This window comes from Salvelinus namaycush, chromosome 35 (genome assembly GCF_016432855.1).
Source record: "Salvelinus namaycush isolate Seneca chromosome 35, SaNama_1.0, whole genome shotgun sequence".
Taxonomy (NCBI): Eukaryota; Metazoa; Chordata; class Actinopteri; order Salmoniformes; family Salmonidae; genus Salvelinus; species Salvelinus namaycush.
In genome coordinates this window covers 11,126,319-11,148,471 of record NC_052341.1, presented here as the reverse complement: position 1 = coordinate 11,148,471, position 22,153 = coordinate 11,126,319, and the positions used below count along the sequence as shown (strand labels likewise).

At 45.6% G+C, this 22,153-nt stretch overlaps 1 protein-coding gene across 1 annotated transcript in view; it reads right to left on the bottom strand.

Moving 5' to 3' along the window:
• Positions 1-53: 53 nt before the first annotated feature.
• Positions 54-22,153, bottom strand: part of LOC120030049 (proteasome activator complex subunit 4B-like) — a 74,427-nt gene continuing 52,327 nt past the window's right edge. Inside the window, exons 17-43 of the mRNA XM_038975365.1 lie at positions 20,633-20,790; positions 20,121-20,216; positions 19,945-20,000; positions 19,772-19,828; positions 19,100-19,254; positions 18,803-18,865; positions 18,574-18,669; positions 18,220-18,351; positions 17,759-17,968; positions 17,208-17,344; positions 16,933-16,986; positions 16,515-16,644; positions 16,143-16,224; positions 14,218-14,441; positions 13,777-13,902; positions 13,358-13,510; positions 11,778-11,882; positions 11,410-11,501; positions 10,457-10,588; positions 8,489-8,697; positions 8,081-8,166; positions 7,851-7,979; positions 5,455-5,610; positions 3,725-3,887; positions 3,080-3,213; positions 2,768-2,909; positions 54-1,925 (exon numbers count right to left, since the gene is read on the bottom strand). Coding sequence (XP_038831293.1) covers positions 2,775-2,909; positions 3,080-3,213; positions 3,725-3,887; positions 5,455-5,610; positions 7,851-7,979; positions 8,081-8,166; positions 8,489-8,697; positions 10,457-10,588; positions 11,410-11,501; positions 11,778-11,882; positions 13,358-13,510; positions 13,777-13,902; positions 14,218-14,441; positions 16,143-16,224; positions 16,515-16,644; positions 16,933-16,986; positions 17,208-17,344; positions 17,759-17,968; positions 18,220-18,351; positions 18,574-18,669; positions 18,803-18,865; positions 19,100-19,254; positions 19,772-19,828; positions 19,945-20,000; positions 20,121-20,216; positions 20,633-20,790 — 3,270 coding nt within the window. The 3' untranslated portion in view covers positions 54-1,925; positions 2,768-2,774. The remainder of the gene's footprint in view (positions 1,926-2,767; positions 2,910-3,079; positions 3,214-3,724; positions 3,888-5,454; positions 5,611-7,850; positions 7,980-8,080; positions 8,167-8,488; positions 8,698-10,456; positions 10,589-11,409; positions 11,502-11,777; positions 11,883-13,357; positions 13,511-13,776; positions 13,903-14,217; positions 14,442-16,142; positions 16,225-16,514; positions 16,645-16,932; positions 16,987-17,207; positions 17,345-17,758; positions 17,969-18,219; positions 18,352-18,573; positions 18,670-18,802; positions 18,866-19,099; positions 19,255-19,771; positions 19,829-19,944; positions 20,001-20,120; positions 20,217-20,632; positions 20,791-22,153) is intronic.

Here is a 22,153-nt window from a genome sequence, read left to right as displayed (position 1 = left end):
TAACTTCAATATGAGTCATCTCAAAACCAACTGGCACAGACACACACTAGAAATGTGTTACAAGCAACCCATTTATTTATTTTCATCATTAAATATAAGCAAACAGTACATCTAAAATAAAAAAAATCTATGCAGTTTTGGCACTACACTATACATGAGTGAAGTACTAAACTGAACCGATGCTTCAATGAGACTAGCTTTTCAAGTCTTCATGGATGAACAAAAAATAACTCTCACTAGGGTTTTTAAAAAAAGAATGGAGAATAATATTGTATTGTAGAGTAGAGTAGAGGAAGGGGTGTGATGCTAAGGTGGTGGACAGGAGGTTTGGTTATTCCTTGGGCCTGTTACCCGGACACAGATTTAGCCAAGTCCTGGACTTTGGCTTTTTTGTCCTGGAAAAGCCTTGTTTCAATGGAGACTCTCCAATTATCTGTGTCAAGGAATTACCAGTCCCTTGTGGTTCTGAGAGGTGTTTAGACAGATGCCATGACGATAAAACTGCGCTCATCAGCTTAACACAGCACACACATAAAGCCTTGGGGAATGAACACACACAATCACTCCATCTACTGCATATATACCACTGCCAATGAGAGAGCAGGATGAAATCAAAAGCTCTGTCACTAAAAAGATGAACAACCTATTTACTCACAAACCAAAATCTTTCATTACCAGCAACTCTTAGAATAATAATATCAGCACTTCAAACCAATAAATAAATAAATACATGTTTGTGCATTTATGTTATATACATATGCTATATACACATTATAAAATATGCACATATCATATATAGATTAAACAATGTACACAAACGTCATGTACGTAAATGTGTGTGGAAGGTTCAAATCTGATCTAAGTCCCAAATGGCACCCTATTCCCTATATAGTGCACTACTTTTGACCAGAGCCCTATGGGCCGTAGTCAAAAGTAGTGCACTAAACAAATATGCTACCATTTGGGATTCATTCTCAATCTAAACGCATACAGACTGTGGCTAAGAACACTTCACTATAGGAGAACTGTGACAGTACAGTTTCTACCCTCTACTGGGATAATACAGTTAGTTGGCTCAGAGTTGATAACATTGAGGGGATTTTGTGCTAAGAGCAATAGTACGGGGGGACAGGGACTAGCTCTGGTCCAGGGCGTAGCGTGCACTCCTCCACAAGTGGTGGTGAATTAGTGGAGGAAGGCACACTACACCTTGGACCAGAGGTAGGGTATCATCAAGCATTCCACATAAACACACGCAAGCAAATAAAGAAAATAAAAATTTAAGAAAAACTGTACAGTAGTATTACAAACCGCAGGACAATCATCCCTGCTATGGTTTATCCTTAAATATTAAGTGTAGTAAAAATGTAAATCAGCGCTAAATACACAACTTTTATTCCATCCATTCAACCATTACGCATTCGTGTTCCCCACGTCCCCCCTTTTCAGGGTCCTCAGGGTACATCATTAAAAAAAAGAGAGAAAAAAGGACCCCCCCACAAAAAACAAGCGGTTCTTAATGGACAAGTCCCAGGTAGTTCCTCCCTGTTTTTCATTCTATTGTCTTCCGTTTGATGCCTAATGAATACGACCCAGATGTTGTCCGTTGGTCTGGCCAGAGTGCAGGGTCCTGGATGTGAGGGCTCGGTCTACCCTCATGCAGGCTGGTGTGTTCTGTTCTGGGCCTGTATTCACACAGTGTCTCAGAGTAGTGGTGCTGATCGAGAATCAGGCCCCCTGTCCATTTAATGGTATTCAATATGATCTGAAAGGCAAATCCTACTCTAAACCGCTTTTTGTTCAGTCTGAGGCCTTCCCAGTCTAATGCCAGAGTGAGGAATTGTCAAGTGGCTCAAAGAGGGCATCGAGGGTGACGTTCCTCCGTTAAGAAAACATAAAAATCTCCTGAAAGTTGCACCAGGGCCCTAAAGAGAGACAGAATGCATAGCAGAATTAATGCTTGGCCCTAAAAAGAGACAGAATGCATAGCAGAATTAATGCTTGGCCCTAAAAAGAGACAGAATGGATAGTGGAATTAATGCTTGGCTCTAAAGAGACAGAATGGATAGTGGGATTAATGCTTGGCCCTAAAGAGACAGAATGGATAGTGGGATTAATGCTTGGCCCTAAAGAGAGACAGAATGGATAATGGGATTAATGCTTGGCCCTAAAGAGAGACAGAATGGATAATGGGATTAATGCTTGGCCCTAAAGAGAGACAGAATGGATAATGGGATTAATGCTTGGCCCTAAAGAGAGACAGAATGGATAATGGGATTAATGCTTGGCCCTAAAGAGAGACAGAATGGATAATGGGATTAATGCTTGGCCCTAAAGAGAGACAGAATGGATAATGGGATTAATGCTTGGCCCTAAAGAGACATAATGGGATTAATGCTTGGCCCTAAAGAGAGACATAATGGATAATGGGATTAATGCTTGGTGCCTTGTATTGTTTATAAGGTACTGTAATTTGTGTTGGGATTTTTCCACCCAAGCATACGTTTGAATTGTGTGTGTGTGTGTGCGTATGTACCAGGTATCTAGGTTTAGTATCAGGGAGAGACCAGCAGGTGTGTGGGTGTTACTGTTAGCTGCTGTGTGTGTACGTACCAGGTATCTAGGTTTAGTATCAGGGAGAGACCAGCAGGTGTGTGGGTGTTACTGTTAGCTGCTGTGTGTGCACGTACCAGGTATCTAGGTTTAGTATCAGGGAGAGACCAGCAGGTGTGTGGGTGTTACTGTTAGCTGCTGTGTGTGCACGTACCAGGTATCTAGGCGTAATAGCAGGGAGAGACCAGCAGGTCGGTCAGAACCAGCAGCTGGTCGTCAGTGAACTGCTGTTTATGCTCCTGCCAGTTGTCATGATGAGTCCGCCTAAAGTTAGACAGGGTCTTCTTCACCGTCATCTGCAGGAGTAGACGCAAGACGCATTCAGGAACAAGATGACCGGGAATGGGGAGAGAGAGACGTGTGTTTGGGGTCCCCCTCATCTCTATAGGCTGTGTGTCGTTGAGGTGTGTGTGTTTGTGTGAGAGAGCAGTGTGTGTGTGTGTGTGTGTGTGTGAGTCCTGTTCACCTCAATGGGCTGTGTGTCATTGAGGTGGGCACTGAGGTTCATCAGTAGTTGGGGCATCCAGGTGGGAACATCGTAGGGGCTGGACAGGATACAGGCACTCAGACCTAACACTCCAGCATGACGCCGCACCAGATCTACACACACAGGGAGGAAAAGACTGAAAAGGAGCATTGAAAAGCTGAGGTATAACAGGTTTAGTAAGGTCAAGGAAACTACAATCTAGAAGACCATCTAACACAACTGTGTAACTGTGTTCCAGGTAAGGCAATGGACCGTTGCATGTTGACCAGGGTTTCCCAAACCCGGTCCTCAGGACCCCAAGGGGTGCACGTTCTGGCTTTTGCGCTAGCACTACACAGCTGATTCAAATAATCAACTATTCATCAAGCTTTGATCATTTGAATCATATGTGTAGTGTTAAGGCAAAATCAAAGACATGTACCTCCTGGGGTCCCGAGGACCGAGTTTGGGAAACGCTGATGTAGACAGTGGTTGTTCCAATATCCACACTAGCATAGCACTTAGAATGAAGCTATGCATTAGCCATTCTAGTGTGGATATTGGAACCGAGCCAGTATGCTTGTAGCGCTACCAGGAACAGTATGCGTTCTAAGTAAAGCATTGGAAAGTTGTGTTAGTAGCTACCTCCGGAGGGGATGGTGTCCACCACGGAGCCCAGCTCCCTCTTCCTCTTCTTGGGCAGGCGGGTCTTGCAGAGGGCCTCAAAGTGGCTCTGCATGGGGCCCTCTATGGACAGGAAGTTACACTGGAGGAAACCGCTCAGCGTGGTGGCAGCCATCTCCCTCACCTGGGGGACAGAGGGAGAACAGAGGTAGAGAAGGAAAGGGGGAAAGAGTTCATTATTTACACAATGTGACAGTGTGTGTGTGTCCATATACAGTTGAAGTCAGAAGTTTACATACACCTTAGCCAAATACATTTAAACTCAGTTTTTCACAATTCCTGACATTTAGTAGAATGTGAAATGTCAGAATAATAGCAGAGAGAATGATTTATTTCAGCTTTTATTTCTTTCATCACATTCCCAGTGGGTCAGAAGTTTACATACACTCAATTAGTGTTTGGTAGCATTGCCTTTAAATTGTTTAACTTGTTTAACTTAACTTTAACCCAATCCTGTCACTGATTGAGTGAACCAATTTATGTCGCCTAGCAACGAGAGGTGTCAAGCAGCCAAGGGAAGTCAATATATTAGGCTCCAGAGTAAGGCTGGTATAATTATGGACAATAACCGTGAACTCATTTTGTTGTTGTCATAATGGTCTTAATAGACTCATTTTAGGAGAAGGCTGGATTCAACTTCAATTAGATATAGTTTACCCAATAGCAGTTCTTCCGTTTTGACATTAAGTGGGTAGTGAGGAGAAGGTTCATTTTCAAAAGTTCCAAGGTCAGCAAAACCATTTGTTTTTTAGACATAGTTAAATTTTCAAAGATGCATTATAAGCTCAAAACATACCATTAAAACAAACTATTACTACAATTACCATGCCTATTTGCATGACAATTAATCGTGACCTAAAATTCCATAATCGTCACAGCCTTCCCTAGAGGACAGTTGGATAGAAAGACAGAAATGGAAAAATCCATCTATTCACCCCCTCCCCCTTAATCTCCTTCACATAGCAACAGAATACTCGTGCAGCCAGTGGTTTCCATAGCAACAAGTTAGAGAGGGACCAGAGGGGGAGAAAGAGGAGGTAGACAGAGGGAGGAAGAGTGCCTAATCCCTACATACACAGAACTGTAAAACAGGGAGGAAAGGGCCTGTGAGCACCCCCCACACTCTGACAGATTGCTCAGCAATTACACAATGTGATCTGTAACCAATAGGCCTACCTCCCCACACTGCTGTCCTCGCTCTTTCAGCCGTGATGTTATCTGGCATTAATCAGTCTACATATCCATGTCTTTGTTCCGTATAATGATCATCCACTCATGCCTGTTCAACTCCTTTTCCACATGAATTTCCTGTGTGTCTGTACAGTACATGTCTGTGTGTGTGTGTGTGTCTGTACAGTACATGTCTGTGTGTGTGTGTGTGTCTGTACAGTACATGTCTGTGTGTGTGTGTGTGTCTGTACAGTACATGTCTGTGTGTGTGTGTGTGTCTGTACAGTACATGTCTGTGTGTGTGTGTGTGTCTGTACAGTACATGTCTGTGTGTGTGTGTGTGTCTGTACAGTACGTCTGTGTGTGTGTGTGTGTCTGTACAGTACGTCTGTCTGTCTGTCTGTCTGTCTGTCTGTCTGTCTGTCTGTCTGTCTGTCTGTCTGTCTGTGTGTGTGTGTGTGTGTACAGTATGTGTGTGTGTCTGTGCGTACAGTATACGTCTGTGTGTGTGCGTGCATTACCTCTAGCTGCTCGTCCTCCAGCAGGCGTATGACCAGTGCTCTGACGTCGTTGACGGCTCCCTGGTCGCTCAGAAAGGTGAACAGGTTGTAGAAGACCATGATCTGTAGGTACGTCAGCACCGTGTAGCGAGCATGCCACGAACTGCTGCCCGCTATCTGGAAGATAACATAGAACGTTAATTACAAAACAACAACTAAGGGTGTAAAGGTTCACCAAACCCACGGTTTGATGGGCATCTGAGGTTTTGGGGTCATGGTTCGGTTTCGGTAAAGCAGGTTACATTTTTGGGGGTAAAACATGAAAAACTAAGAAAGGAATAGATGAGCCATATAATGTAGGGCCCTATAACATGTTTAATTTACCCCCTAATTCAGTTAATACAAGTTTCAGATTTTTACCAGTTTTTCAGTCTCAAAATCAAACTACTTTAATAGGAAAACAAAACAATTGGAGGTTCTAAGCCCAGAACAATGCTTCAACCCCATCAGGAGACAATTGGAGGTTCTAAGCCCAGAACAATGCTTCAACCCCATCAGGAGACAATGCTTCAACCCCATCAGGAGACAATTCTAAGCCCAGAACAATGCTTCAACCCCATCAGGAGACAATGCTTCAACCCCATCAGGAGACAATGCTTCAACCCCATCAGGAGACAATTGGAGGTTCTAAGCCCAGAACAATGCTTCAACCCCATCAGGAGACAATTGGAGGTTCTAAGCCCAGAACAATGCTTCAACCCCATCAGGAGACAATTGGAGGTTCTAAGCCCAGAACAATGCTTCAACCCCATCAGGAGACAATGCTTCAACCCCATCAGGAGACCATTTTGTGGTCTGGTGAAAATAAATATTCATTTTTGGGTTTAGATACCCTTGAACTTGACTGAAAACTCTTACTGACAGTTGTGGCTGCTTCGCGTGATGCATTGTTGTCTCTACCTTCTTGCCCTTTGTGCGGTTGTCTGTGCTCAATAATGTTTGTAGCATGTTTTGTGTTACTACCATGTTGTTGTCATGTGTTTCTACCATGCTGTGTTGTCATGTGTTGCTGCCTTGCTATGTTGTTGTCTCAGGTTTCTCTTTATGTAGTTTTGTGTTGTCTCTCTTGTCGGGATGTGTGTTTTGTCCTATATTTATATTTAATCCCAGCCCCCATCCCCGCAGGAGGCCTTTTGGTAGGCTGTCATTGTGAATAAGAATTTGTTCTTAACGGACTTGCCTAGTTAAATAAAGCAATGTAGGTGCGCACCAGCAAGAGCATTGCTTGGTTAGCGTTGTTTCTGTAGCACACGTGATTGCAGAGTTTGCTGAACAAATCACCACTGAAGTGATGTAAATAATCCTGATATCATTCTGCCAGGTCAGCTTAGACTACTTTGTAGGTTTTTGGGAGAGCCTTTCCATCTACCAGAAGACCGTAGTCATTAGCATAATCGCTAACGGCTACAAAGTAGCAGATGCGCACACAGACGGGGGAATTCACGCACTGTTGCCGCTTCAGAAAGTTGAAGGAAAATTTGAATCACTTATGCATGTCTTATTATCTTGGGCAAATTAATTAAATGGTCTAATAAATACATTTAGTCGATATCCTACAAAGTTCAATACATTTTTGCTTCTATTAGAAAGCCAAAATGTTCCTAAACTGGAGATCTAAACAATGATGGAGGATCCTCCAAATCTGATTTATCGACCACACCACTCGCCATCGTACAGAACTTGTTCCCGGCTGCACCTCACAAAAGAAGTTTGAAATGCACCAATTAAGATTTGGAATTTGATTAGAATGTGTGCATAGGGTCTAGTTGTTTGAATGGAATAGCCTACACTGTTTTTTCCTGCTCAGATTTACTCAAGAGGCATACAACGCAGCGTAGGTATAGCCTTTAGACCTAGTGGTTTAATTACAGTGCCGTCAGGTAGCATTCAGAACCCTTGACTTTTCCCACATTTTGTTACAGCCTTATTCTAAAATTGATTAAATAAAAAAAATCCTCAGGAATAACACACAACACCCCATAATGACGAAGTGAAAACAGGTTAAAACATTTTTGAAAATGTATTAAAAATGAACTTAAATACCTTATTTACATAAGTATTCAGACCCTTTGCTAAGAGACTCGAAATTGATCTCAGGTGCTTCCCGTTTCCATTGATCATCCTTGAGATGTTTCTACAACTTGATTGGAGTCCATCAGTAGTAAATTCAATTGATAGATTGCTGAGGATTTTTTATTTATTTAATCCATTTTAGAATAAGGCTGTAATGTAACAAAATGTGGAAAAAGTGTGTGTGCGTCAGAAATGAAAGGCGCATGGCCCAGTGACTCACCTTCCACACTGCGTGCACGTGTGTGTGTGGTGACCTACCACCTGCAGAGCATGCGTGTCCCTACCTCTTGCAGGGCCAGTAGGACCAGTGGTATCTGCTCTGTGTAGAGCAGTCCCTGGGACATCAGAGACAGACAGGTCTTAGCGTCCCTCTTCAGCTCATCATAACTGTCATCATTCTCCACCGGGGCGATCTACAACAGGAAGACAGAGGAGAGTGAAGAGGGATTAGGGATAGGCCTCCCCCTTTGAGTCTGGTTCCTCTCCAGGTGTCTTCCTTCCTTGACCCACCCACCTTGAACAGCAGTGGCAGCAACTGGAGCTGCTCTGGAACAGCCGTGGAGAAGGAGCGTCCAGCACTGGCCATCAGCCACTTGAGTACTGGAAACAAATAGAAAACCTTTATTACATTGTATGCTCTGACAAAGGTCATTGTAACCGAAAGGTTGACACATTAAAATGACAAATGTGCATTGATCTTAGATGTGCGGAGACTGTTTTATTTTGCTTTACAACTGGGTTTATCATCAATATGCTCTCGCTCTCCCTATCCTCTGGTCTCTTACCCGTCTTCAGTAGTTTGATGGCCTGTGTTAAGGTTAGGGGTCGTACCTGTCTTCAGTAGTTTGATGGCCTGTGTAAGGTTAGGGGTCGTACCTGTCTTCAGTAGTTTGATGGCCTGTGTTAGGGTTAGGGGTCGTACCTGTCTTCAGTAGTTTGATGGCCTGTGTCCTCTCGTCCTGCTCCCCCACCTCGTTCTCCTCTACCACGTGGTTCTGGATCTCCTCGTCCCCCTCCGTCAGGGGTTTGAGGCGCAGCAGTACCCGCTCTGTGAACTCCTTGATGCGAGGCGAGGCTGTGGGCTGGGTGTACGGCAGGTTGACGTCTATCATGAAGATGTAGGTGAGGACGCTGGGGAGGAAAGAGACAGAGAGAGAGAGAGAGGGGAGAGGACAGAGAGAGAGAAAGGGGGAGGACAGAGAGAGAGAAAGGGGGAGGCTCACACAGAGAGAGAGAAAGGGGGGAGGACAGAGAGAGAGAAAGGGGGGAGGACAGAGAGAGAGAAAGGGGGGGACAGAGAGAGAGGGGGGAGAACAGAGAGAGAGAGGGGGGGAGAACAGAGAGAGAGAGGGGGGGAGAACAGAGAGAGGGGGGAGGACAGAGAGAGAGGTGGGGGGAGGACAGAGAGAGAGGTGGGGGGAGGACAGAGAGAGGGGTGGGGGGAGGACAGAGAGAGGGGTGGGGGGAGGACAGAGAGAGGTGGGGGGAGGACAGAGAGAGAGGTGGGGGGAGGACAGAGAGAGAGGTGGGGGGAGGACAGCGAGAGAGAAGGGGGGAGGACAGCGAGAGAGAAAGGGGGAGGACAGCGAGAGAGAAAGGGGGAGGACAGCGAGAGAGAAAGGGGGAGGACAGCGAGAGAGAAAGGGGGAGGACAGCGAGAGAGAAAGGGGGAGGACAGCGAGAGAGAAAGGGGGAGGACAGCGAGAGAGAAAGGGGGAGGACAGCGAGAGAGAAAGGGGGAGGACAGCGAGAGAAAGGGGGAGGACAGAGAGAGAAAGGGGGAGGACAGAGAGAGAAAGGGGGAGGACAGAGAGAGAAAGGGGGAGGACAGAGAGAGAAAGGGGGAGGACAGAGAGAGAGGGAGGGAGGGGAACAATAAGAGAGCATGATGGTGGGTGTGTGTAAACATCAGTGAAGAAGAAAAACAGTGGGAAGCTGTCCCTTACCATCATCTTTTGGGCAGTTTCCATTACACCACCAGATTATGATTACGTGGGCTCTAGTGTTATTTTTGGGGAACTGTGTTTCCATATAGCCAGGGCTGACACTGAGGACTTGTGAAGAGCATAATTAACAACCTCTGCATCATCAAGACAGTTCGTTGTGACTAGTTGTTAACCATGGAAGGTATTCATCCATGTTCACAGTCAGCCATTAAGTAAATGCCAGATGAAAAGTACCAGAGGCCAGGGCCTTAGCTCCAAGTCAGAGCAGGAACATGGCTCAGTGAGAACCTGGGGCCAGGCCGTGGAAACAAGTCAGAGCAGGAACATGGCTCAGTGAGAACCTGGGGCCAGGCCGTGGAAACAAGTCAGAGCAGGAACATGGCTCAGTGAGAACCTGGGGTCAGGCCGTGGAAACAAGTCAGAGCAGGAACATGGCTCAGTGAGAACCTGGGGTCAGGCCGTGGAGGTGGAAACAAGTCAGAGCAGGAACATGGCTCAGTGAGAACCTGGGGCCAGGCCGTGGAAACAAGTCAGAGCAGGAACATGGCTCAGTGAGAACCTGGGGTCAGGCCGTGGAAACAAGTCAGAGCAGGAACATGGCTCAGTGAGAACCTGGGGTCAGGCCATGGAGGTGGAAACAAGTCAGAGCAGGAACATGGCTCAGTGAGAACCTGGGGCCAGGCCGTGGAGGTGGAAACAAGTCAGAGCAGGAACATGGCTCAGTGAGAACCTGGGGTTAGGCCGTGGAGGTGGAAACAAGTCAGAGCAGGAACATGGCTCAGTGAGAACCTGGGGCCAGGCCGTGGAGGTGGAAACAAGTCAGCCTTTTGGGTAAAACACTGGGGTAAGTGTTAGTGGAAATACGCCATTTGAAAAGTATATCGATAGTATACTTTTAAAATATTGCATTAGTGTTCGGTCAATGGATGTAAGAGAGGTCCTACCTGCCGATGCGCTCGCGGACGTTCTTGTAGACCTGTGTGAGTTTGGGCTCTAGGTACTGCAGCAGTCTGTGGAGCAGCTCAGGGACCCTCCACTCCTGCTGAGCCAGGCCTCCCTGCAGCACATACAGACGACTGGAGAGGAGAGTTATAGACACTAACACAAAAATAAAGTGTTTCCCCTACCTACCATTGTACATGTGGGGGTCTACACTGCCTAGCTCCCCCCCCCCCCACACCTTCAAGAGTTTGGTTTTTATTGGTTTCAATTGACAAGAGACTGAATGTTGCTTTGGGGGCCTTTGCGTGTGCATGGAACATAATCTAGGAGAAAGACCGTACAGAGATCTGCCTGTCTATCTGACAGTTCATAATCTAGGAGAAAGACAGTACAGAGATCTGCCTGTCTATCTGACAGTTCATAATCTAGGAGAAAGACAGTACAGAGATCTGCCTGTCTATCTGACAGTTCATAATCTAGGAGAAAGACCATACAGAGATCTGCCTGTCTATCTGACAGTTCATAAACTAGGAGAAAGACCGTACAGAGATCTGCCTGTCTATCTGACAGTTCATAATCTAGGAGAAAGACCGTACAGAGATCTGCCTGTCTATCTGACAGTTCATAATCTAGGAGAAAGACCGTACAGAGATCTGCCTGTCTATCTGACAGTTCATAATCTAGGAGAAAGACAGTGCAGAGATCTGCCTGTCTATCTGACAGTTCATAATCTAGGAGAAAGACCGTACAGAGATCTGCCTGTCTATCTGAAAGTTCATAATCTAGGAGAAAGACCGTACAGAGATCTGCCTGTCTATCTGACAGTTCATAATCTAGGAGAAAGACCGTACAGAGATCTGCCTGTCTATCTGACAGTTCATAAACTGGGAGAAAGACCGTACAGAGATCTGCCTGTCTATCTGACAGTTCAAGGGTTGGTAAGGTTTCTCCTCACCAGGCGTCTACGAAGGATCCCCCCTCCCCGTTGACTGGAGATTCCATCAGCATCTCAAACAGCCAGTGGAGCTTCCTGGGGTCTCTGCTCTCCTGTACCACACAAAAACACAAAGGTCAAAGATGTGGATGCAGGAAAACAGAATCATGTCAGATGGGACAGTCTTTCCTCATTCCTGCATTCACTCCTCGCCTCCTTAAATGCATTGGAAGAGAAGATCCAAGGTCCTTCCCGGTCTGGCCTTCTCCTCTAATGCTTTGAGAAAGTAGTAAGGAGAGAGGATGCATTTGGGAATGGAGGAACTACTGATTGAGAAAGAAGCTGAAAGAAATGGACTGCTGATATGAGAGGGATGGCTAGCAGCTTACACAGGCGGTGGCGATGCAGGTGCCCCAGTCAGCGTAGGTCTCTACAGTGATGTTGTTCAGTGCTGTACGGAGCAGAGGACACAGCAGCTCCCATAGACTCTCAACCTGGGAGGGGAACACAGGTCCAGAGTCAAAGGTCAAGAACTTCAAAAATATTTAACTTTTATTTATCCAGTTAAGTCAGACACACACACACACGTTCTTATTTGCCTGGCAAGTGGAGAAATGTAAAGTACTGATTATGAGTCTGGTGTGTGTGCGCTTATTTGACCATGGTGTATGTATCTCTCTCCTACCTTGCCGTAGCTCCAGTGTGTGTGTGTGTGTGTGTGTGTGTGTGTTCGTTCCTACCTTACCGTAGATCCAGTGTGTGTTCGTTCCTACCTTGCCGTAGCTCGAGTGTGTGTGTTCGTTCCTACCTTGCCGTAGCGCCAGTGTGTGTGTTCGTTCCTACCTTGCCGTAGCTCCAGTGTGTGTGTTCGTTCCTACCTTGCCGTAGTGCCAGTGTGTGTGTTCGTTCCTACCTTGCCGTAGCTCCAGTGTGTGTGTTCGTTCCTACCTTGCCGTAGCTCCAGTGTGTGTGTTCGTTCCTACCTTGCCGTAGCTCCAGTGTGTGTGTTCGTTCCTACCTTGCCGTAGAGCCAGTGTGTGTGTGTTCGTTCCTACCTTGCCGTAGTGCCAGTGTGTGTGTGTTCGTTCCTACCTTGCCGTAGTGCCAGTGTGTGTGTTCGTTCCTACCTTGCCGTAGCGCCAGTGTGTGTGTTCGTTCCTACCTTGCCGTAGCTCCAGTGTGTGTGTTCGTTCCTACCTTGCCGTAGCTCCAGTGTGTGTGTGTTCGTTCCTACCTTGCCGTAGCTCCAGTGTGTGTGTTCGTTCCTACCTTGCCGTAGCTCCAGTGTGTGTGTTCGTTCCTACCTTGCCGTAGCTCCAGTGTGTGTGTTCGTTCCTACCTTGCCGTAGCTCCAGTGTGTGTGTTCGTTCCTACCTTGCCGTAGCGCCAGTGTGTGTGTTCCTTCCTACCTTGCCGTAGCTCCAGTGTGTGTGTTCGTTCCTACCTTGCCGTAGCTCCAGTGTGTGTGTTCGTTCCTACCTTGCCGTAGCTCCAGTGTGTGTGTTCGTTCCTACCTTGCCGTAGCTCCAGTGTGTGTGTTCGTTCCTACCTTGCCATAGCTCCAGTGTGTGTGTTCGTTCCTACCTTGCCGTAGCTCCAGTGTGTGTGTTCGTTCCTACCTTGCCGTAGCTCCAGTGTGTGTGTTCGTTCCTACCTTGCCGTAGCTCCAGTGTGTGTGTTCGTTCCTACCTTGCCGTAGCTCCAGTGTGTGTGTTCGTTCCTACCTTGCCGTAGCTCCAGTGTGTGTGTTCGTTCCTACCTTGCCGTAGCTCCAGTGTGTGTGTTCCTTCCTACCTTGCCGTAGCTCCAGTGTGTGTGTTCCTTCCTACCTTGCCGTAGCTCCAGTGTGTGTGTTCCTTCCTACCTTGCCGTAGCTCCAGTGTGTGTGTTCCTTCCTACCTTGCCGTAGCTCCAGTGTGTGTGTTCCTTCCTACCTTGCCGTAGCTCCAGTGTGTGTGTTCGTTCCTACCTTGCCGTAGCTCCAGTGCTTGCTGCCTCTGATCAGTCCAGAAGTGATCTCTGCTACACAGCGCTGTTTGCTCTCGTGTGTGTCGGCCACCAGACGCTCCATGTGTGGTTTCAGCACGGGCAGGAAGGCATCGTTGAAGTTACGGAACAGACCCTGAAAGATAGAGGAGTGGCAATAAGACAGAGTTACGGAAGCCTAAAGATTTGGCTTACAAAAAACCCTCCTGGGTTTATCCTTCCCTCGTTCCTTGCAGTCTCCTTTTCAAAACGTCAGACGGAAGCGAATAGACTATGAAGAGAGAACTCACGTCCTCCGATGTTTTGAACAAGAGGCGGGATAGAGAACAAGGTATTAATGAAGGTTCAGGAAATACCTCTGAGATTGGGAGGGTCTTAAATCCTGATCTGTGTCTCCCTCACCTTGAAAAGGCAGAACCTGCGGGGGCTGAACTTGTCCTTGCCCTTCCGGTCCTCCAGAGAGAGGAATTCAATCAGCTGGTTGATGAACACTGGGTCTGAAAAGTGGTCGTAGATGATCTGCTCTCGCTGGAAGGAGAAGAAGAAGAAACAGCGGACTGGAGATATCACATTTTACAGCAGGATGTTATATAGCGTTTTCAAAGAGTGAGACTGCATTCTGATTCTCTAACCTTCAGCCAGAAGTGTGCACTTGTTCACTCCTGCTCATACATTTGAAAGCATTGTATTGAAAGCGTGCATGGCTGGAGGGAGTTTCCACCATATTCCCTACACTAATACATTAATTTCACATCAATCAGGAAGGAGTGTCCAAGTGTACACTTCGGGACAAGGGTAGCGAATTAGACTTTGGCCATTGTGTGTGCTGTGTCATCTCCTCACCTCTGTCATCTCCTCTCTGGTCAGTCCTTGTTTGGGCTGCTCCTCAGAGGGAGAGTACATCATGAGTTTCTGTGGCCAGCTGTAGTATCCCCAGTGGGTCTTCTCTACGAATGTACAGCCCTCCCAGTCCTGCTGGGTACGAGGCAAACTGCTACTGTTATACTGGAGCCACTGGTTATCAGGCCTGTCTCCTGCTATCATACCAGCCGGCTCCTTTAGACCACCTGGTAGAGGGAGAGAGGCAGTGAGAGGACCATAATGCTGGCTGGAGCCACTGGTTATCAGGCCTGTCTCCTGCTATCATACCAGCAGGAGAGGAGAGAGGTGTTGAGATACATGCTGTATAGCTGTTATAATCACACCTGGGGTCAAATAGTATTTGTTTACTTTCAAATACAGTACCAGTCAAAAGTTTCGACACACCTACTCATTCAAGGGTTTTTCTTTATTTTTACATTGTAGAATAATAGTGAAGACATCAAAACCATGAAACAACACATATGGAATCATGTAGTAACCAAAAACGTGTTAAATCAAAATATATGTTAGATTCTTCAAGGTAGCCACTCTTGGCATTCTCTTAACCAGCTTCACCTGGAATGCTTTTCCAACAGTCTTGAAGGAGGTCCCACATATACTGAGGACTTGTTGGCTGCTTTTCCTTCACTCTGCGGTCCAACTCATCCCAAACCATCTCAATTGGGTGGAGGCCAGGTCATCTGATGCAGCACTCCATCACTCTCCTTCTTGGTCAAATAGCCCTTACACAGCCTGGAGGTATGTTGGGTCATTGTCTTGTTGAAAAACAAATGATAGTCCCACTAAGCGCAAACCAGATGGTCGTGTCGCTGCAGAATGCTGTGGTAGCCATGCTGGTTAAGTGTGCCTTGAATTCTAAATAAATCACAGAGCTTGTCACAAGCAAAGCACCCCCACACCACCACCTCCATGCTTCACGGTGGGAACCACACATGAGCAGATCATCCGTTGACCTACTTTGCGTCTCACAAAGACACGGAGGTTGGAACCAAAAATCTCAAATTTAGACTCATCACACCAAAGGACAGATTTCCACCGGTTTAATGTCCATTGACTGTGTTTTTTGGCCCAAGCAAATCTCTTCTTATTATTGGTGTCCTTTAGTAGTTGTTTCTTTGCAACAAATCGACCATGAAGGCCTGATTCACGCAGTCTCCTCTGAACAGTTGATGTTGAGATGCTTGCTTATGTGAAGCATTTATTTGGGCTGCAATTTCTGAGGCTGGTAATTAATGAACTTATCCTCTGCAGCAGAGGTAACTCTGGGTCTTCTTTTCCTGTGGGGATCCTCATGAGAGACAGTTTCATCATATCACTTGATGGTTTTTACGACTGCACTTGAAGAAAAGTTATTGAAATTTTCCGGATTGACTGACCTCATGAAGCTGGTTGAGAGAATGCCAAGAGTGTGCAAAGCTGTCATCAAGGCAAAGTGTGGCTACTTTGAAGAATTTCAAATATAAAATATTTTGATTTGTTTAACACCTTTTTTGGTTACTACATGATTCCATGTGTAATTTAATAGTTTTGATGTCTTCACAATTATTCTACAATGTAAAAATAAGGAAACTTTTGACTGGTACTGTAGGTGCTTCTACATCTGCATTGCTTGCTGTTTGGGGGTTAAGGCTGGGTTTCTGCATCAGCACTTTGTGACATCTGCTGATGTAAAAAGGGCTTTATAAATACATTTGATTGAAATACTGTTATAGAGCCTACCTGAAGTGCCAGATGGAAAGGGTTTGCAATTTTGGGACTATTCCTTTGGTTCCATTGCACCAGAGCAAGCCCAATCAAGTAAAGCTTGAAACAAATACTATTTGAACACAGGTAAGGGGACTAGTGAGCGAGGAGACAGGAAGTACAACTCGAGAGTGGTTACTTACAGAGCTCGTTGGGGCTGACTGGTACTTTTTTATGCGGCCTCTTGAGTTGCTTCATGATCCCTGCCACTGCTGATATCGCCAACTAGTGGGGGAAATAAACACAAAAAATGTGTTTCTATATCTTAAAATGAAACACTATAACGAGGATTATGCATACATGGCTGATGTTTGAAGATAAATGTGAATCTATGTGTGAAACTTTACTGTAACGTTGTTGACTGCTGCCATCTTGAAGAGTTCTCATGCAAAATAGATTCTCTCAATGTAGTGAATGAAACTGAATGCATGACTGGGTCTGTCCGTTAGTGATTCTGTGTTTAGTGCATGTGTGTGTGTGTGTATGGATAGTGGTGGTTGTGTGGCAGCGCCCACCTTGCGGACCAGGAGGGAGTCGTGGTTGAGGCTCTTGACAAAGAACAGGACAGCAGGGGAGGGGAGAGGGTGGTCATCTCTCAGCAACAGAGACATGAATCCAATGGCATTGTGCTCAAACTTCCAGGGCCTGCAACATGCAGAGCAGCGGGTACATTTTTTTTTGAGACAGAGTGAAGGGAGGTACTACCTGGTAATAAAGTAATACATCTTTGTACAACATGATGAAAATGGTTTCCGTTGCACAACGTTTTGCTACAGAGTGCACTGATGAATAGGAAGTTGAAAATGTTGCAGTTAGACACGTAAAGGAACAGAGCTGACATGATTCCCTTGAATCTAGACAACAGACTATCATATCTGTTAAACACAATACATTTCTATGCTTGTTTCAGTCATTGAGACAAGGTGAACCTACATATTTCTGTCGTTGAGGCAGTCCAGAAGTTCACCAACCAGACTCTCATATTTCCTGAGGGAGACAAACCAGTAATAGCTTGTAAAGTGGCTTATACTGGGGACATTATACTGTAGACATAACTGAGAAATTAGTTTAACAACAGGAACGGCAGACCTTTGCTAGACTGCAATAAGACACCAATAGGACTGTAATTTGAAGATCTTGTGTACAGTTCATCAACAGTATTGTAGTGTTTATTCATTAGCAGTGAAAGCTCTTCCTCTGGTACTTACTGAACTGAGTCGAGGTTCTTCTCCTCCTGCTTCCTGAGGCCCTCTGCTTCTTCTTGGTCTGAGGGGACAGGGTTCTGAGGCAGGGGAACACCGGAGGTCTGGAGCTGCACCGCCACCACACGGCATTCTGACGGGATCTACAGTAGAGATAAGAGTTAGTTTAATCATAAATGTTATACAGGATATGATGGGATATATAGCTAGTGGAGGTAAAGACAGGCCATCTCAGGCCAAGCACACTAATATATAGATGACCTGTAGATTCTCAACTTCAGAGACATGTTTGAAGCCTATTCAGTCACAAAGCTTTACTCTCGAAGGCTTATGTCACACTGTACTTCTATACGCCTAACAGGCAATAGTATATACGTTTTGTCATTCATTGAAAAAAAGAGTTGAGAGTAAACCCAGCAGGCAAAGTTGGTTGAAATGACATCCTTACTTTCAGTTTACAATCAGATCAAGTTGAAATTACGTCATTACAAACCATTCACAACCAGATGGTAGCAATGACAATTTCCACCAGTGGAAAAGCAGGAAGGGTATCTTACAGCAAAGTCGATGCCAATGGTCTCGTATTGGCGGTGGACCTTGTCAGCGAGGTCGTCGAACAGGCGGACGATGGAGGGCTTCTCCAGGGACATAGCTGAGCTGAGTCCTGAGCGGACGATGGCAGGCCAGGTCAGGGTGATGCAGTCCCAGTCGTGCAGGTTGGCCAGGCACACCCCACTGTGGTTCCCCAAGAGACAGTACAAGGCACCCTGAAGAGAGGAGAGACAGGCGGGATAAGGAAGGATGGCGAATATGAGGACTCAAAGTTATATTCCATTTCTCTATTTACATCATCCAGTCAGTCAGTCAGTCATTTAGTCAGTCAATCAATCGATTGATCAATTATCAATCTGCAATAACCAGCCTAGACAATGTGCATGTGTGTGTGGATGAGGTAGGGGGGTGTTTATGTGTGTGCTCAAGATAAGAGAGACACAGGACAGAGACAGGCCAGTCGTACTTTGAATTGCTGCTGTGTAACGTCGGAGCGGTCTGGCTCCAGGAACTCCAGCACGCGGGGGATCAGGTCCCTGCAGCAGAAGTTATAGGTCCCCAGAGCTGTGAACAGCACACTCTGAGCCCGGCTACGCACCTGGAGGGACACGAGGTACATACCCTCAAATATTCCTTGCATCCTGTCTCCTTGCCGCCTCCTCAAAAAACATCAGTGGAGATGAATGTGTTGAGGTGGCGAGGAGAGAGGAATCAAGGAAAAGAAGCCAAGATTGATAAAACATCTCTCTCACCACAGTAATGTTTTGTTTACCTGCTGGAGCTACTAAAACAAACATGTGTGGTAGTGAACTGAGCTAACCTGACTGTAGGTGCTGGTAGAGAGCCGCAGCAGATCCCGCATCAGTTCCTGGTGGATACTCCTGTACTCACACCCCTCCACTGTTAGCTTACGCAGCTGGACAACACAAAACACAGCAGCTAGGTTACAACCTGGGGTAAACACACAGATTCTTCCATGACAGCAGCAGACACTTGAGAATGGACAGAACAGAGAGAGGGCAGAGAGAGAGGAGGGAGAGAGACCCTACCTCGTGCTGTAGCATGACTCTGTCGATTAGCAGGGCTCGGATGTGCTGCTTCCTGCCGTGAAGCTGTAGGTGTATTAGAAGACAAATGAGTAAGTGATTATACCAGAATCAATTAAAAAAAAGAAGAATCAATCAAAAAAATGCAAAACTCAACTCATACAAAAGATATGTCAGATAAGTATGTGGGTCCTGTAAACGACCAGCATTCATTCACTCAAGAGAAATACAACTTCATTTGGGAGTTCCACCACAATCTCAGCCATGGCTCCAGTATGGCGTTCTAGCTATATCTCTCACCCTGTTCTCCATGGACTTCTTGACCAGGTTGAAGCTCTTCCAGCGAGAGTCAAACTCTTGTTTGTGGGAGCCTTTGAAGTGCAGCAGATCACTGATGATCTTGATGATGGAGAACAGAGACTTGGTGTCATCCTCTGAGTGCTCCAGAATGTGATCTGAGGAAATAAAACAGAACAAACCAAAACATGGATATGTTTTAGAGATGGTTTATTCAATCTTAATATGTGAAGAGCGTCATAAGGTGGTGGACACAAAGCAATTTCAAAAAAACATTACACTTATAGGAAGGGAAATGATCTGGATAGGTTTACACTTTCTGTGTTAGTTAGATCTGGACATGTGCAGAAAAGCCAAGTACAGCAGAAGACAAGTTTCCATTGGACATCTGTGTACATTGGACAATAAAGTAATCTTGCCAAGACAATGATAATACCACAGTCGATGACAGGACACAGTATCTGGAAGGTAGATGTGATAAGTGTCACATGGTATAACAACAGTTGTTTGGCTGGCTGTAGTTTGATGTTGGGCGGTTGTGTTGTGGTTACAAAAACAGGAGGGGACAAGGGTTTGTTCTTGGGTGTGGTGTTGTTACAGAGGCAGAGAGGATGTGAATTTAATGTTAGGTGGGGTTGTGGTTACACCGACAGAAGGGAAGCGGACACTACTCACGTAGCAGCTGCCTCATCACTCTGCAGATAGCATCTCTGTAGTTCTCTCTGGACACATCTGCAGGGAGGGAGAGAGAGTTGAGGCATTACAACTCTGGCTAGCCACACTATGACTGCCCACACAAAGAAATCAGAGCACAGCTAACTATAAGGGTAGTTAGTAATACTCCCTACCATCGGCCATCCCTGTGAAGAGGTTAGTCTCCCCCAGATTCACCATACTAGTCACCCTGACGGAGAAAGAGGTTTCACAGTTAAAACACACTGTTGGTAAAACACTGACAACAAATGACTTTATAAATACATTTTATTGATTAAGCTTGTTCGCAAATTAAATGTGTTCTACTCACAGTTCATGGATGGGCTCTCCTTGCAGCAGGGGCAACAGGCTACCTGCTCCCAGAAGGCAGTGCTGTACAATGGACAAACTCTGTAGGACGTCATCCCTGAAAAACAGAATTAAGACAGTTACATGCAGGGTCCACATAACACTGACTACATATTATAGAGCAGAACAGGGTTGTGTTCAGCAGGGTGAAAATGTTTTGAAATGGAGGTAGCAGCTAAACTCTTCAGGACAATAGCACACTTGACCATTGCAAAACGTTTTTGCTACTGTGTGCATTACTGAAGTAGTGGTGTAGTATCCTATCCTTGCACCTCCACCTGTCTACTCCAGACTTAACCTGTCGCTGGCACACTGTTTAATGTGTCTTCAACCTGGTAAAGTCCTGGCAAAACGTGTTTCTCTAATTGGGAAAGTTTGTAGTCCTTCTGTGTGTCTGTTTCCTTCTGTTTGATAACAGATGAATAAGACCCTTTTCTCATTATCTTTTAGTTAGTTACTTTGTTTATCCCTCACCTGGTCATGTCCCGTTCTCCCTGGGCGTATCTCTGTAATCGGAGCAGCTCTGGCTGTAGGATCAGGTCTAGAACGTAGAACACAAAGCTGGTCTCCTCCACTCTGGGGACGTGCCACTGGATGTTCAGGTTCCACAGGTCCCCCGGACGACCCCAATCCTGGAGACACAGAGGGAGAGAAACATGGTTTTATTCGGGATCAAAAAGGGACTTAGGTGGTGGGCGTGAGTAGAGCCCAACCCATATATCAGACGATATTGTCCTTTTACTGATACATCGGTCAATAATTCCACCGATAACCAATATTCAATAAATATAATAAAACAAACTAATCTCAATCCAATCTGAACACTTGCGGCCATTCTCATTATGTGTTATTGTAACAATGTATTAGACAATTGCTCTGTTGGATGGAAATTTGTGAGAATTCAGTGTGTAAAAATTATAATTTTAATTTCTTTGCAGTAAAACAGTATAATCAGCATCAGTAAGTTTTGTCCCCCAAAAAAACACATTGGTTGGACTGTAGGCATGGGGTGTGGCCAGTGGTGTAGCTTCAGCCGGTGCAGTTGCACCATACATGGGCCCGGTGACGGGCCCAGATCTGTGGAGCCATGGGCCCTTTATGTAATTTGCATACCGCCCCACCATGCCCAAGTATTAATTGTTGATGCAGGTCCATCTCCTATCTACGATTTGACGAGAAGATCTTTCTTTAAAGTAGGCTATATGATAAATGATCACACTGATGGTTTCACCAACAAAATGTTTTTTTGCCACTACATAAGTCAGCATGATATTTTTGTGTATTGATGACAATAAATCAAATTAATTTGCTAAATAAATCATATTATTCAAAACCATGTTAAGATAATGTAATGCATTATGGGATTCATTGTGCAAATACTTTCCAAAGCGTTGTTGTTTCTGTCATCGTTTTAAGCAATAGTTGAGCTAGCGAGACAACGGCCGAAAAAAAGACAAAGTTGAGTAACGTGAGTAACGCAGCAAATCTCTGCCGACAGGTGTTGGAGCGCATAGTTCATTTAACTCTCATACTTACGTCATGTAATTCGGCATTCAGATGGCACCGTGAAAAGCTGGGGCAGGCCAACAGTGGGAATTTTCTCAGTATAATTGAACTGCTGTCATTTACGACCCAGTTCTGAAATAACTTTCAAGATCCGTTAACTATCTCAGTCCTCAAATCCAAAATGAGCTGATTTATATCTTAGCCGAGCGAGTGAAGTGTGACATTCAGGGAGAGATGGAGGAACCACCATTTTTCCCCTATTATTATGGACACCACACCAGATGTATCCGAAGTAGACCAGTTAAGCCCAGTTTATCACTATGTGAGAGTGATAAGGGATGCAAATAATGTCACTACAGATCTGTTCATCACAGTCGTTTTGGGGATTTCTGGAGACTGCTGACACATCAGCAGCTGAGATTCAACATAAAATCCTGGGCAGCATAGAGGATAATGGGCTGGATATTTCAAAATGTCGTGGGCAGGGGT